Source organism: Pleuronectes platessa, chromosome 3 (assembly GCF_947347685.1).
Source record: "Pleuronectes platessa chromosome 3, fPlePla1.1, whole genome shotgun sequence".
NCBI lineage: Eukaryota > Metazoa > Chordata > Actinopteri > Pleuronectiformes > Pleuronectidae > Pleuronectes > Pleuronectes platessa.
Window position 1 is genome coordinate 1993647 of NC_070628.1, and position 13882 is coordinate 2007528.

General features: G+C 43.7%; 1 protein-coding gene across 1 annotated transcript; it reads left to right on the forward strand.

Annotated features, from left to right (window-relative positions):
• Positions 1–336: 336 nt before the first annotated feature.
• col9a1a (collagen, type IX, alpha 1a) lies at positions 337–13662 on the forward strand. The gene is made up of 32 exons (XM_053418832.1): positions 337–511; positions 1396–1470; positions 1971–2009; positions 2118–2180; positions 3361–3414; positions 3594–3629; positions 3893–3916; positions 4532–4585; positions 4704–4757; positions 4861–4893; positions 5812–5868; positions 5955–6008; positions 6091–6144; positions 6251–6304; positions 6449–6502; positions 6578–6631; positions 6864–6917; positions 7199–7252; positions 7336–7389; positions 7483–7527; positions 7610–7663; positions 7834–7887; positions 8038–8091; positions 9473–9544; positions 10086–10121; positions 10207–10251; positions 10427–10459; positions 11038–11184; positions 11293–11347; positions 11618–11806; positions 12047–12124; positions 12861–13662. The coding sequence occupies exons 1-32, from the start codon at positions 437–439 to the stop codon at positions 13064–13066; spliced, it is 2064 nt and encodes a 687-aa protein (XP_053274807.1). The 5' UTR covers positions 337–436; the 3' UTR covers positions 13067–13662.
• The last annotated feature ends 220 nt before the right edge of the window (positions 13663–13882 follow it).

Here is a 13882-nt window from a genome sequence, read left to right on the forward strand (position 1 = left end):
GCACAAAACACATGCCTCGCTTTAAAATGCATGTGCTCGTATTATATTATATGATATTATATTGTCATAGACTGATACAGAGATGGAGAGATAGATAGATCGATTACTTCGTTTTCTGAAGGCTAAGAATAATATCTAACAGGGACACCTACCACTGGACCTTTACCTTTAAACTCTATTTAATTTCAAAGTAAATGTGCAGTCCCTTCCTCCTCCTCCTCCTCCTCCTCCTCCTCCTCCTCCTCCTCCTCCTCCTCCTCCTCCTCCTCCTCCTCCTCGGCTGCTCATGAATAACCAGGACTCTCTAACATCCTCCTCTTCCAGCAGGCGGTGGGGTTTTATTCAGGGGGAGACTGACAGGTAGAGCGTCCGTGAGCCCCGTCTCTGATCTGGGTGAAAAAGGAGTGTGAGCGTCCTCCTCAGCCGCGGGACGACCATGTCTCTGTCCAGGATCTGTCGGGCGTCTTTACTGGTGATTTTACTGCAAGTCCTCTTGATCTGCTCGGCTCAGGTGAGACACAGGTGCTCTTTCTTTTCACTACTTGTATCACCTTGTGAAGAAGCTCAGTGGTGTTAGTGTAGAGAGTTTTATTTCTGATGCATGAATATAAAAGATAAGCAGGAAGCTGATAATGTGTGCGTCTTCATGCTCTTGAGTTTCTACTGTACCTTCATGTTTTATCATTTCTAATCTCCTGTTTGATATTTAGTTTTCCACTTTCAGCTTGTTTCTGTTGATCAGTAAAGAGTATTTGGTTTTGCTTCACATTTGTTCAGAAACAAACAGTCAGAGACTTTAAACCCTTTTTGATAATCCACTTAAATCTCTTCAACAATTTCAGGCGCTCAAATCTACTTTGCATATTTTGTGGTTTTATTATCAGATTTTCTCCCACGTGAGGTTTTTCACAAAAGCAAATAACCGCCAGTGTAAAATATTGTTTTCTTTACACATTGTTATTGCATGAGAATCAGTGTGGGGCATGTAAATGTTGAAACTGGGTGAATCTAAAGTTATAAACGTATAAATGCATGTTCTCAAAAACTGTATTCTTTATAAATATCTATATATTTTTATGATGATGAGGTGAAAGCTGAACCGTGGATGTGTGTGTGCTCACCTGGCTCCACCGAGCTCCAGACAGAAGCACAACCTGAACACATGCAGTTACTTAGGTGGTATAATGGCTCTATAATAGGAAACAAGGTTTAGTTTCATGACCTTTACCCCCCCACCCCCCACACACCCCTCACACCCCCCACCTCACCCAGACAATGAGACTCTGTGTGAGCTGCCCTTCAAACCGCTGCCTCCTCCTCCTCCTCCAGCAGCACTGGATGATATTTAGAGATGATTTTCATGGTTATAAACTGATTTCTCTGTTTGTTTTCCAGAGGGGCCCGGTGGGTCCCAGAGGCCCCGCAGGCCCCCCCGGAGTAGCCGGCGTTCCCGGAGTGGACGGCATCGATGTGAGTTGCTTCTCTCCTCAGTCGCCAGGTTCACGTTCTGGGTTCATCAGCTCAGGGAAGCCGGTTTTCACTGGTTCACACAGAAGAAGATTTAACTCTGAGAACAAAGATTTCTCATCCTCACCATGTTTCTTTGTGATGACGTTACAATAAATTCTGCTCTCAGATTAATGATTTATCACATGAGAGCATGCAGAGAAACTACAGCCATTTTATTGAAATGCTTCATCTTTAAACTTTAAGATTACAAGTTGCACAATCGGCTAAAAACTTGTGCAACTATGAGGCACTATGATTCCAGTTGGATTTTCATGTTTTAATTGCTCATTTAATTAATTTATTGTTTTTCCAGTTCAAAAATACAGTTTTTAAAGTGCATACTAAGACATATGTCGGGTTAGAACGATCTCAGTGTCCTCTGAGGTCCTTAACTCAAACACGATCTCAAAGTTTAGAAACCCAGATCCATCTTCTCAATCCTCACTGTTTTGTGTCTTCAGGGCGACAGAGGACAAGACTCCACAGTGAACGGGGGACCAGTGAGTGGACGTTACATTTATTTTCCCTCATGCTTAGAGGATAACGGAGGCTGAAGTCATTATAACTGAAACGCTCAGAGCTAATGAGGAGTGAACTTCTGCTTCCAGGGTCCTGACGGCGATAACGGCAAAGACGGAGCTGCTGGAGCTGGAGGCCTCCCGGGCGCAGACGTAAGTGAAGCAACATCTTCCACCTCAGACACAGGCTGGACGGAGAAATCATCTCCTATGGGACACATTTGATATCTCATGCGACGGGTTCGTCCTCCAGGAACTGTTCTGAGGCTGTGCTGAGGTTTGAATCCAGCAGAGGAGACTCCTGCTGCTCAGCTTCCAATGAGAGGATGTATTGAAGGTGTAAGATCTGAGACGTTCAGATCTGCTGCTGTGGGAGAAGTTTGTCTTGGCCCAGAAAAATCAAGAGAAACGTTCCCTGAATAAATCACTCTGCCCATTTAGAGGAGAGAGAGAGAGAGGAGGGGCTTCCTGACAGGAACAGGGGGCTTTCTGTGAGCGGTCGAGGGGGGGGGGGGGGGTCGGGGGGGCCGCCGCCCCAGACATGGCTGACAGGAGAGAAGTGTCTTCTGGGAGAGGCGACACAGACTGGCCTCAGTGTACTGGGCTGTGGTGATGGTGCAGAGAGCTGATGGAGCAGATTCACAGGAACTGGCTCAGAGGGAGAAGTTTGAAAATACTAAGTATTAAGAATTCAGCAGCAGGTCGGAAATCATCTGAGTCTTTGATTCATTTCTGACTTTGTCCAAATGGACGAGGACGATAATCTTGTCGACTTTTTTGTTAGTAGATTTTCGTTTATCAATGGAAGGGGAAAGTGAGGGGCGGGGCTAATGCCACACCCTCCCTCAGTGGGCGGCGCCTTTCTGGGCTTCGTTTCTTCTTCTTTATTCGGTTTACTGGTGGCTGGTAATCAACGTCAAGGTGCATTACTATTAATACTACTACTAGTAGTACTACTAATACTACTTATAATAATAATAATATAATAATTATAATAATGCAAAAGCTCACAATGTGTTGTTTACATGGTCTAGGATTTTCTTAGATCGATTTAATAGATTGACAAATCCTGTGGAGTTTTGGTGATCTGACGAATAGTTTTATTACGTACATAACTATTCAAGTAGTTTTGTTTACTTAAGATTTAAATTTGTTTACTAAACATAACCAAATTGCTTCATCTATTAAACAAGTAGTTTAGTTCACTAGAAGTAAACATTTAGTTTGATTAACTGAACTTCCTCCAGTGGTTTTCTTTACCGAAGTTCACCAGGTGTTGTGTAGTGTGTGTGTAGCTGCTGTGCTTTTCTGATCACATGACGTGTGGCTGCAGGGACCCGTGGGACCTCCTGGAGATCCAGGTCCAGTCGGCTCAAAGGGACTGAAGGTAAATTCATCATCGGTCACTGAAGTAGTTCTGTGGACACGTCAACACTGTTTGAATTCTGTTTCCTGAGGCCCAGTCTGGAGAAACTACAGAGAATGAAACAGGAATTTTAATAATCTTCTCTGAACTGAACCGAGAAGATGTTTCTGACGTCAGATCTTATTTCTTCCTGTTTTCAGGGAGACGCTGGAGGACGAGGGACCCCTGGAGAGCCTGTGAGTCCAGAGAATAACCTCTTTGATCGTTTATACCTTCATCTATCACATCTCATATCTGTCATGTCTTTGATAAAACCACATAAACATGGTCAGTATCAGAGCAGATTGTGCACTGAACCAGACGTAAGGATAATTTGATGCTTAGGTGTGAAGATAGTTGTGTTTATAAATCTGCAAATATTAGAATAATATTGATAATATGATTGTAATCAGTGATTTCTGCTGCTGACTCGTCATGTGGTTCTGTGTTTCTCTCTCAGGGGGTCGGACCTGATGGACTCGACGTGAGTAGCTTGAATGTTTGAATCCCTGTGGAGGTTCATCCTGTTTCATGATAACAGGATCTGCAGGTGAAGGACGATGAGATTTGAATCTTCATCCACATGAAGCAATAAACTTTTAATCCAACAGGTTTCAGTCTGACATTAGAGAAACAGAAATTATTTTTCTGTAAAAGTTTAACCTCATCAAGTTTTCTAATGGTTTTTAGTTTAGTTTATTTCACACAACATAAATTCAAAATGAAATATTAACATATATAGGTGGTAGAAACCAATAAAGACTGACATGGCAGCTACACTGAAATAATAACAACAAATACACAAAAGATACAAAATCTCTAATACAGGTAATATATTAGTGTAAAAGGAGAAAATATCATGTATTTAAGAGTAGAGGGAGAATATTTGTTATAAATACATTTTAAATAACAGAATCAGATGTTTGTAGAGCGTTTCATCTTATTTTGTTCGTGGACACACGGAGAAATCCAAACATTAATGTTTTCATTCCACAACATTTAGTAAAAATCTGACCATGAGATGTTTTATGCGATGTTAGATGAGAATTCTTCATCTGACTTGTTTGATGATTATGAATTTTGAATGTTTTATTTACAGGGTATCCCTGGTACAGACGGGCTCCCGGGTGAATTGGGCAAAGTTGGCGGCCCTGTGAGTATTTTTCATATTTAAAATTTAAAATAATAAAAGTCGGCAGGAGATTAAAACATTAAAAAGATACTTTGAGTTTTAAGATTCTTTCCTAAATAAAAACATTGACGTGTCACAGGGGGCGAGAGGGAAGAGAGGGCAGGTCGGACTTCCTGGTGCCGCCGGGCCTCGGGTAAATATCCAGCTTCTGTTCCTGTTAGGTTATGATTTTGTTCTGTGAAATATGATCTGTGCCAGATAAAAAGTTGAATAACGGTATTTTTCTGTCTGATCAGGGACCTGCGGCTGTTTATCAAGGAGAAGACCTGGTAAGTTTGATCCCAGACGGAAAGTTAACTCACTAATATTTACAAAACAGGTTTTAATGCCTTTTTGTGTCAATTTCATGTTCACTCCAATGACAAAAGTTTTCAAATCATTAAATGTGAATAAAGATGGACGACAAAAATGAGGCCAAAGTGTCCTGATCTCCCCCTGGTGGCAGGTTACAGTATAGATCGTAAACCCTGCCTCCTCCATGTTGGCAGATTGGACATGCACCAAAATTTAAAAAATAAATAAAAGGAGACATTAATAATTTGTCAGCGATGTTTTCTATCATTTCAGGTCGTTCTTCTCTCACTGGAGTTTATTCATGTTTCTGATCAGTTTGATTTGAATCAGTTATTTGCTGATATCAAAACTGTCTGAGACGTCATGATTGACAGCTGACACTGACTCCTGATTGGTCGAGTGTTCGTATTCGGGATATTTTGGCTTCATTTCTGGACAGTGGGAGGATGTGGAGACGTGTCGCCCATCTTTATTCACAGTCGATGTTTTAAGTTGATCATTAAATTCCTCGGTAACCACCATTGAGTTCACAACATTAATAGAAAAATAGGACATATAGATAATTTCTCTATGTATTAGTGTTTTTTGGTGACAGGAAGCTCCAACATTTCCTCCTCTGAGAACCTCCTGCCCCACTGATCTGAAGAAAGAGTTTATATTCTCCTTTAAATGTTCAAATATATTGAATTAGTTTAATTTCATTGTCCCATGATTCTCTTTGTTTTCCTCACTGTGATAAAAGCTTTAGTAAATAAACCCTTTATGATGTGTACAACTTCTTTACGTTAGAACACACAGATGTAACTTTCTTCTTTCTAACGGGTTCACTGCCAGTGGAGCCCCCTGGTGGCAGGGCTCTTCCATGACCTCAAATAGGCTGTTGTGTTTTTCAGTGTCCTAACGCCTGCCCCTCTGGCCTCAATGGACACTCTGGTCTCCCCGGCATGAAGGTGAGTTCACAGTTGGACTTGTCCTCCCTGACTGACACTGAGTTAAAGCACTTTAAAGATGAATGACTTCTGGTTCCTGCCTGCAGGGCCACAAAGGAGTCAAGGGTGAATCCGGTGAGCCTGGAAGACAAGGACACAAGGTGAAATCCTCTTTTCTAACGCGTGACAGAAAATAATCCAGATGTAATAATCCGGACATAACCAGGTTTCGTTGACTTTCAGGGGGAGGAGGGCGATCAAGGCCTGCTGGGAGACGTGGGAGCTCAGGGACTACCAGTAAGATACTTCACCTCACCCACTCACTCAGTGTCCTACACTCGGTCAAACATGCTAACATGAGACGTCTCTGTGTCCGTCTTCTCCGTCCGCTGAGTGATTTTAGGGTCCAGGTGGAGCAAGAGGCCTCCCAGGAATATTGGGCTCCAAAGGGGACAGGGTAAGACGTCACGTGTCTGATAACACATAAAAGCTCAAACCTCTTAAACAACGAGCACTTTCAAAATAAAAGCATGTTAATCAAGTTCATCCCGGCGTCTGCACCTGGATACGAACCATGAACTAACTTCCGTTTCCCAAACAGGGAGCTCGTGGGAGTTTGGGCGGTGTGGGTCCTCAGGGGATCCAGGGAGGCCCGGTGAGTCTCCAGCACATCATCTGACATCTCCTGGTTGTTCACACTGACACTGACGGACCTGATTCCATCCTGTAGGGCGACCCGGGTCAGAGAGGAGCCATCGGTGAGGCTGGACCGGCGGGAGTGTCGGTAAGAAACATGAAGATGTAACAACGGCTGCTGTGGAAACACAAACAGTTTGAGTTCACTCACATGCTACCGGCCTACACACTGTGTACTTCACATCCTGTTTCCACCGGATTGAAAAACACAGCCAAGATTTAAATTTCAATTAATGAATTGATTCTCCACTTGTTACAACTTTTAACTTTATTATAAACACATATTTTTAGATGTTGTTAACTTGTGTGTTTCTTCGTAGGGGGATCGAGGACCACAAGGAATCAGAGGAGGGCCGGGTCCTGAAGGAGAAGCTGTGAGCACCCCTTCATCTGATCAGCCACAATCAATCAATCAATCAATCAATCAATCAATCAATCAATCAATCACATAAATGGAATACTGTCCTTCAGTTTCACCTGTCAGACATCCTTCTTATTAAATCTCCATGTTCCTTGTCTCTGTCCTTCATGTTCTTATCAGAGAATTAAAGCCAAATTAAATCATTTTTGTCCATAATCTCAGATCCTGGTTTTCCTGGTCTTAATGTGTTTGTTGTGATTAACGTCATGTGCTTCCTCTGCCTCTGGTCACCAGGGTTTACCGGGTCCTGATGGTCGGGAGGGAATCCCCGGGCTGCCAGGGTCCAAGGTAAACTCACTACAGACCGGTGCTTTAAACAAACCAACCAATGATGTGTTTGATTCAATCCGTCCCTCTCACGTTGTCCTCAGGGTCTTCCAGGGAAGAATGGAGCTCCAGGTGACGGCGGCCTGCAGGGACTTCCTGTGAGTGACCTCTGACCTCTGACCTCCTGACGTGTGAGATGTGTATTTTTCTTGTTTGGATTCTGATGTTTGACACAAAGCGTCTCCATGCAGGGTTTGCCCGGCGCTTATGGACAGAAAGGACACGCCGGTGGGAAGGTAGGATTAAAGCCACAGTGCTGTTCTTCTACACGGTGACTTCCTGAGTGAGCTGAGATGAAATGTGAATGTTTGTCCTCAGGGCAGCACAGGAGATCCAGGAGCTGCAGGACTGATGGGGTCCCCGGGGAAACAGGTTCGTTTGAAGCACGTTTTTATCAAATTTCACTTTTTAGAAACAGTAAAAACCTCAGAGTGAATAAATATGTGAAACTACCTCTTACATCTTTTTAATATTTGAGGTGTCAACTACAGTTTAATGCAGAAAAGGTTCAAAGACATGATTTTGAGGTTCTCTGTCTCCAGGGCGAGCGTGGCGAGCAGGGAGAAGTGGGACCAGTCGGACCCAGAGCCGGACCAGTGAGTCTCTTCTACATTTCACAACACCATTTTTAATTCTCTGAACAGGAAGTGCTCCTCGTTACCCATCATGCCGAGCTTCAGGGTCCTAGGACTTTCTCTTCATTCCATTTTGACTCATTTGTCTATTTGTGTATTTTCTTTGTTCAGGGTGAACGAGGAGAACGAGGGCCAGAGGGGCCTCTAGGATCACCTGGAGCCCGGGTAAGATACAACAAGACAAGACACAACATGACACAACGTGACACAACAAGACAAGAAAGAACAAGACAAGACACAGCAAGACACAACATGATACAACAGGATTCAACAAGACAAGACACAGCAAGACACAACATGACACAACATGACACAACATGATACAACAGGATTCAACAAGACAAGACACAACGTGACACAACATGACCCAACAAGACACAACAAGACAAGACTCAACATGACACAACATGACACAACCAGACACAACAAGACAAGATACAACGTGACACAACATGACACAAGAAGACATGACACAACATGACAAGACAAGACACAACTTGACAAGACAAGTCACAACATGACACAACAAGACAAGACACAACATGAACCAACATGACAAGACCCAACAAGACACGACAAGACAAGACACAACATGACAAGACACAACACATCAATAAAATACAAGACACAACAAGACGAGACACAACATGACACAACAAGACAAGACACAACAAGACACAAAATAACACAACACAACAATAAAAGACCAGACACGATCAGATCGACCTTTATTGATTCTCTACAGAGGAAAATCAGAAAGACAACAAAAAAAGAAAGTTAAGATAAAACTTTCACAAGATAAATATTAATAATGATAAAACCATGGAGTAATGAATCAGTACAAGCAGGTTCTAGTGGACGTTGAACCTTATGAACTCAGCTCCTCTCTCTCAGGTTGATCCTGAGTCTCAAAGCAGCTTCACTTATTAAAACAACATGAAAACAAACAGGTCGGTGGAAGTTGACTCGTGAGACGATGAGTTGGATGAAGTGTTTGGCTCCGATTCATCAAACCCTGAAACACAAAGTGTGTTTAAACACAAACCCTGAAACACAAAGTGTGTTTAAGCACCAACTCCCATCCTGAACATATTATTCAACACGTCTATCCCAGAGGCTCGTTGCTTGATGAACTTCTGTCCCTGCAGTTTAGTCTGTAATCCACCGGCCAGTGAGCATGAATGGCCTCTTGTTACAGAAATCTGAGGCCCGGGGGGGGGGTTCTCTGGATCTCAGGGGGGGGGGGGGGGGGGCCTGAAAGAGTTCTCTGTTCCCCAGGAATGCCTGAAGGTGGTGGGCTCACTGTACGCCACCACCAGCGCCCACTAACGCCCACAGACATCTGACGGGTGGAGGTCGGCCCCGTGCGGGCGAGGAGGGACCTGGTTTTATTTTTTCACTAGATGTAGGCAAGATGGTGGTGGTGGTAGGGGTGGGGGGGGGGACTTCTCACAGTTGGTGGTGTGTTATGATTCTGAGTGTGTGTGTGTGTGTGTGTGTGTGTGTGTATTTAACAGTTTATTTCCTCACGTGTGTGTTTTCACAGGGGGGCAAAGGGGATCCGGGCCTTCCAGGACTTCCTGGACCTGCTGGTTATCGTGGTCAGACAGGAGACAGGGTGAGAGCTGTCGGATCAAATGAGTCTGGAACCAGCTCCGAGATGAATTCAGACCATAACACCTTTTTGTTCAGATCAAATAAACATATTAGAAAATGTAAAAAGACGAACAAGACAGAAGATAGTTATATTAAGAGCAAAAACTTAAGAGAAATCAAAGTCGTAAACATGAAGTAAAGCTGAGGCGTCCGATTGGAGCCGACATGACTTTGGAAGTTGGGGAAAACATTTCAATGCTAAAACTAATTACACCACCAACAACAACAACAACAGCTGCAGCAGTTCTGTGTTGATTGGAAAACGCTGTTGATCCACCTGATGAATGTTTAATATGAAGAATCCAGAATGAGTCTCATTTCCTAAAGTCTCAAAGTTCAAACTGAATGAGGTGAGATCCAATTTGAACCTCAAGTCCACATCAGGATCATCAACATCTGTAACGTGAGAGAAACCTCAGAAAACCACGAGTCAATGGATTTAGTCATTTCCTCCTCAACAGACTCAGGTCGTCTAAAGAGTGATTGTGTTTTGTCTCCGTCAGGGAGCGGTCGGTCTGGACGGGCCCGGAGGGGAGCAGGTCAGTCCTCTAGGTCCTAATATCACATGTTCACATTCTGATCATCACATTCAGAGACAAACATCTGTCCCCGTCTTTCCTTCAGGGACCAGCGGGTTCCGAGGGGACGGCTGGAGACAGAGGAGACCTGGTGAGTGATGGAGGACTGAAGGCCGTTTAATGAAGAGTCAGGAAACAGCAGGACTGAAACTCCATTTTTAAATTATACTCCTTTGAGATTTGAAAAAGTCTGATGAATGTGTGGGAACAATTTGTTTTTACACATTCTACCTGTTTGTATTGTTTATATTTGTTTCTTCTTCCAGGGAGAACAAGGAGAAGGTGGAGAGAAAGGATCGGTACGTTCACTACACATCGTGACCACACCTCCACCTGTCAGCTGACCACATGACTCTGATATGATTATTAATGTCTTAACGTTTACTGATTTAGATCCAGCTGTTCATTACGTCCTGCAGCTGTCGGAAGTAAAACCACAGGATAACTTTTTAAGTTTTTCATCATAAGCTAACGCAGCTTTAATAAGTTTTTAATTCACTTTATTCCCAAAATCAGTAAAACTAAATTATACAAAGCAAGTTCTTTGACTTCTCGTTTATATCGACTGACGGAAATCTAACTCAGAACATTTCATAATATTTATACTGATTTTGGAAATGTCCTTAATTGAGTGACGGGCTGAGAAAAGCAGATCAGATCTACCAGACAGAACCAGTTTAAAGTTACTGGTTTCAGTTTCTTTCTTGGGAAATGCTCTTTGGATCTTGATGTAAAAGCTCAGTCATGGTTCTGACCCGGAGATCGATGAGTTTGTGCAGTTTGGTGCAGACGAGACGATAATCCAGAGCGGAGGGACATGTCTGACCTCCAGGTGGCGCTCTGTAGCTCATCTGTTGTTTCAATGTGTCGGTTGCAGACCGGCCCCCCGGGAGAGACGGGGAACAAAGGACCCGAGGGTGGACGAGGACAGCCAGGGAAAGAGGGCAAGTCGGGCCAGTCGGGGCCGCGGGGCATGCAGGGCGACGGGGGGGTACCGGGCCTCCCCGGATCCCAGGGACCAGCGGTAAGACCTCCTGTCAATCAAGGGACCAATCTGGTGGTTTCAGACAAGTGATGGTAAAAGACAGAATCTAACGTCAGAGTCAGTTTGCTGATCACTTTGTCTGTGCAGGGGAAAGCTCCGACAGACACACACATCAAACAAGTCTGCATGAGGGTGATGCAAGGTAAGTGTTTGCATGGTCATGTGATCACGCTTTTCTAATCATTTGACATTGATTGAAAAATAGTGAATACTCAATTTTCGGCCATTGTGTTAAAGAGAAGCAAACTCACATTTTTAGGATTTTTATAACTTATGAGTTATTTTACTTTACATAAGAAAGAAGTTGTTTCTCAGAAGCTGCATGAAACTCAAATTCAAAACGATCTCTGAGTGAAACCCGGTGACTCTGGACTAGAGCTGAAGTCTGAACCCTGTCCCTCCCGCGCCACAGAGCAGCTGGCCCAGCTAGCAGCCAGCCTGAGCAGGCCCGAGTCAGGAGTCTCCGGGCTGCCCGGCCCCCCCGGCCCGCCTGGACCCCCGGGATCCTCTGGAGAGAACGGTTTCCCCGGACACTCCGGATCTCGAGGACTGCCAGGGCTGAAGGGGCCGTCCGGGGTCATGGGCCGCAAAGGACCCAAAGGTGAGATTCAGATTAGCAGCTCCACAAACACCAGGAGCTGTGAGTGGGAACGTTGGTGGACTGGAAACCACACTGTGGGAGTTTCACCTCAAACCAGCAGCTTGAGTGTTTCATCAGAGAACAGTCGTATGATTCTGTTCACAGCTCAAACACGTTTTAACTCTCACTGTAATGAAGGGACAGATGAAGTCTGAACTCTGAGTCTGAACTTCCTCTGGGTGTCACGTGTCCGCTCGGCAGGTGACCACGGGGACCGAGGAGACAGAGGACACCCAGCGAGAGGACCCAAAGGAGCACCCGGAGCGCCCGGTCAATCAGGTAAACGTATGACTCAGACCATTCAGAGCTGTGCCCTCAGTCCTCGGACTCCACTCAGCGTCATTCAGTGAATGAGCAGCTCCACAAGTCACATTTATTATATACAAACATATAGAATAAATAAATTAGATTAAACTTTATTGTCATTGCAACGTACAAGTACATATACAACGATATGCAGTATAGCATCTAACCAGAATTGCAGAAAAAGGCAGTAAAAGTGCTGAGTATTATGCATACTGGAATATGTAAATAAATAGTAAGTACAGTTAGAAATATAAATGGAATATCAGAATCAGAATCAGAAAGTGTTTATTGCCAAGTAGGTTTACACCTACAAGGAATTTGCTCTGGTTATTGGTGCATACAATGAACATAGAAACATAAAAACACAATAAATACAACACACATAAGAAAAGCAATAAAAGAGACAATATATATATGAACATAAACAATATATATATGAACAGTATTAAGAGGTAAGGTATGTAATAAGGTATGATATAAGAATGATGAATACACTATGAGCATAAGCATTTATGATAAATATATAAATATAAATACACTATAGGTGGGATAATACAGTAGTAGAAAAAATAGTATAGTGCAAATGTACAAATGTCAGTGAGGGAAGTCGAGTCACTGAACATTTGTCCCAGTAGCTTGTCTTCCAGCAGAGACGGGTGAGACCCGGTCCTGGACACATTTGTGACGTCCTCTTTCTCCCGGTGCTCAGGTGAACCGGGTCGACCGGCTTACGGCAGCGCCGGCCGGGATGGAGAGCGTGGACCCCGGGGCGCTCCCGGGATGCACGGCGTGCCCGGGCCCCCCGGCACCGCGGGGCTGAACGGGTACTGCGAGTCGTCGCAGTGCATCCTGGCGATGGTGGCGTCCCCGGTGTCAGCGAAGGACTCCGGCATGAAGGGCCCCAACGAGATGTGAGGAGGAGCTGGAGGAACTGAGAGACTGGAGCAGAACCAGAACTTAGAGGAAGATTCGGTCCATTTGGGTTTCGTCACTTTTTTGAATTTTGACTTCTTTGTTCTCTCGGCGCCATCTTTGACCTGAAGGTGGAAACTGAGAACCAACACTTTTGAAACCTTCTTGTAAAAAAAAAGTTTAATTTTTACCTCACGTTTGCCATCTGTGTACTGTACAATTAAAGGAGTAGTCCGTGTTTTTGTGAAATTAAAAACTCACTGTATATGTATGAACCGCACCAGACCCATTTCTGTCCCAACAACAACAACAATGTGTTTGTTTATGTAAATGTGTTGATACGCAAGTTATACTGTTGGATACTTTACATTTGTTTGTGAGTATCTTTGTTGTTTATCCACTTAAAGATGGCCGGTGAGCCTTTTCCTCTGAGCGCAGGATGTGTTTGATGATTTCTGTCATGACGTTGTTTTTGTGATGAGTTGAGGTGACGTGTGAAAAACCCTCTGGCAGTTTTGTATGACTTCTTATTTATTATATCGAGCTTCGACACGACATCTTCAAGTTGTACAAAGGGGGAAATAAATACATTTTGATAACCTCTGGCATGTTTTGTACGGACGAGAGAACCGCCAAAAACTGACAGGATGAGAATATGACAAAATCTGAATTAAACATGAATTACTGTGATTGTCAGCTTTATATTTATTTCTCTAGAACAAACCTGGTAAATATGGTGAGGCGGAGAAACCATTAGTCAATATCCTTCCTTTAAAAGGGAAGTTTTATGAGTCTTTATCACGTTTGTTAATTGTAAAT

Coding starts and splice junctions, on each gene's coding strand:
- col9a1a (XM_053418832.1), top strand. CDS start 437: ATGTCTCTGTCCAGGATCTGTCGGGCGTCTTTACTGGTGATTTTACTG. Junction 7,888..8,037: donor TCGGACCCAGAGCCGGACCA/GTGAGTCTCTTC, acceptor TTCTTTGTTCAG/GGTGAACGAGGAGAACGAGG. Junction 10,460..11,037: donor AAGGTGGAGAGAAAGGATCG/GTACGTTCACTA, acceptor TGTCGGTTGCAG/ACCGGCCCCCCGGGAGAGAC.